This window comes from Hydra vulgaris, chromosome 01 (genome assembly GCF_038396675.1).
Source record: "Hydra vulgaris chromosome 01, alternate assembly HydraT2T_AEP".
Classification (NCBI taxonomy): Eukaryota; Metazoa; Cnidaria; class Hydrozoa; order Anthoathecata; family Hydridae; genus Hydra; species Hydra vulgaris.
This window is the reverse complement of record NC_088920.1, coordinates 42242501-42244861: the sequence shown is the minus strand read 5'-3', so window position 1 is coordinate 42244861 and position 2361 is coordinate 42242501. Positions and strand designations below refer to the sequence as shown.

The 2361-nt window shown below is 31.5% G+C and overlaps 1 protein-coding gene across 1 annotated transcript in view; it reads right to left on the bottom strand.

Moving 5' to 3' along the window:
- Positions 1–450: 450 nt before the first annotated feature.
- Positions 451–2361, bottom strand: part of LOC100206759 (histone acetyltransferase KAT7) — a 52856-nt gene continuing 50945 nt past the window's right edge. The window contains exon 12 of the mRNA XM_065788216.1: positions 451–775. Coding sequence (XP_065644288.1) covers positions 674–775 — 102 coding nt within the window. The 3' untranslated portion in view covers positions 451–673. The remainder of the gene's footprint in view (positions 776–2361) is intronic.

Genomic DNA, 2361 nt, shown 5'->3' with positions numbered 1-2361 from the left:
ATAGAATCCTCTCTAGAAGTGGTGGAACGCGGTCTTCCACCTTTGTTATCTGCTGCTAACTTCCCCATAGAACGATATTTGGAACATAGTCTTGACACCGGTCTATTTGCTCTAGTCGTATTTCAGACAACGACTTCAAATTTCAAGTTAGCTTCTTGCATTCCAACCTTAAAATAAAGATTCTCTCCTCGTACGCTGTTTATTAAATGTATATTTTAAATGCATCGAAAATAGCGCAAAACAATTTTTCCATTTAAGTTACCAAATAAGTTGTATTTGATTAACCGTTCAAACAACGTTTCTACCAAATACAGTTTTCGATAAAAAAAGTCTGCTTCGTTACCGTAGTAGCATTATGTTCAAATCATCTATCTTTTTAATGGCTGCGTGCGCCTCCCAACACAAAATATCTTTAGTTTTAAAATCAACGAATTGACCATTTACATAAAACAAAATCAGATTTTTTTCTTCTTTTTTTTTAAGAAATAATAAATACAAGATCTTTTATAACAAAATTAAAAAATTAAAGGAAACTGACGAGTAGTTCGTGACGTAACTCAACTTGTAAATAGAACTCTGGTTTATCAAATAATTATGCGTTTCGTTTTACGTGTAGTTTGCAATTATTTTTCAACATCGAACGCGAATGGCCATCTTCAATTAAACCAGATTTTTACTTGAAAACCTTAGGTGTCCATACCAAACAAACAGGGTCAATAACCCTGTCTTTGTTTTCTCTTGATTTAGCCTTAGTTGTATACTCGTCGATTATTTCCTAAACAAACCATAATACCAAATTATAATTTAAATAACTTTAAAGAAAAAAAAATAATTGTATTTTCATTATTTTAAAAAATTATATCATTTTTTTTAATATTAAAAATATTTAAAAATAAAACAAAATAAAACCTTTCTATAAAGTAGGAATTTGTTAAATCCACCATTATTAAAATTTTTTATGGCCAAGTGAAAAAATGCACATTAAAAAAAAAAAAATGTATTTACAAACAGCAAACGCCTTATTCAAAAAGAATATGTTTATCTTACTTACATTACAAAAAAATTTTAAATTTTCTCTTTTTGTATTTAAATTTTAAAAACCCAACAATAAGGAAAAACCACTTTGAGTTAAAAAAACTATTTGTGAAACAAATAGTATCGCAAGTAAGAAAGAGCACCGAAGCACATTGAGATGTAAACTCCAAGGAAAAAATGATTTATAAAAAAATGAAACAACTTTTTCGTGAGCTTTCTACATTAACAACTGATGATTCAGCATCGAGCAGTGTTAGTAGTGACAAACAGTAAAAATCTAAAAATCACTAAAGGTAAAAGGCTTGCTTACAAGCTTACTAAGCGGTCAAGAATGTATGTATAATGTACATACTCTGCTTACTAAGCAGTCAAGAAGCAGGGTTTAACCAACAAAATTCAGGCAATTTGCTAACAGGAAACAACACAGGTCGAATAAATGATGTCTGTACAAACCTAAATAAATTGTTCAAACGTGACCTGTTGTATCTTCTTGTATACGTGATACGTATACTGTTGTATCTTCTTGTATACGTATCTTCTTGTATACTGTTGTATCTTCGTGTATACTTCTTGTAAACGTGACCTGTTGTATCTATCCCTTAACGGAATCGTATTTTTTAGCTTTTCTCCAAACATGACGCTATTCAAAAGATTTAGAGAAACCTGGATGAAGCAGTCTTAAATTGCGACAACGGTAATTTAGTAATGAATATTCTTGTTAAACTAAATAAGTCTGAACGTATGTTGTAATGAAATCATTTTTATTATTCTTATATGTATTTGTAATAAAAGTTTTTCGGTTTGGTGACTTATATTATATAAACCGAAATAATGCAGCAATATAAAATAAATAGTATATTAACAAACAAGATGCAGCTTTGCAAAAGATTTTTGATAGAGTTTACTAAGTCAGGTGAATTCAGGTGGTCAGGAAATCAGGTTAAGTCAAGTGATTTAGCAGACCAGTCAAAAACCTCTACATCAGAAGCTGCAAGAAACTCATCTATGTATTGAGCTTAATGGGATTGAGTGGAGCTTAGTGGGATTGAGTGGAGCTTAGTGGGCTTAGTGGGAGCTTAGTGGAGTGGAGCTTAGTGGGATTGAGTGGAGCTTAGTGGGATTGAGTGGAGCTTAGTGGGATTGAGTGAGTCTTAGTTAATTGAATGTATTGAGCTTAGTGGGATTGATTATCTTCAATGCACTTAAAAAGAAACTGGCAACCATTCTGTTTCTCATTGCACAACTCTCAGATAAGCACTGCTACCCACATACTTAGACCAAATCAAACTTTCTTTAACAACAACTAATGGACCGATACCCTACCAT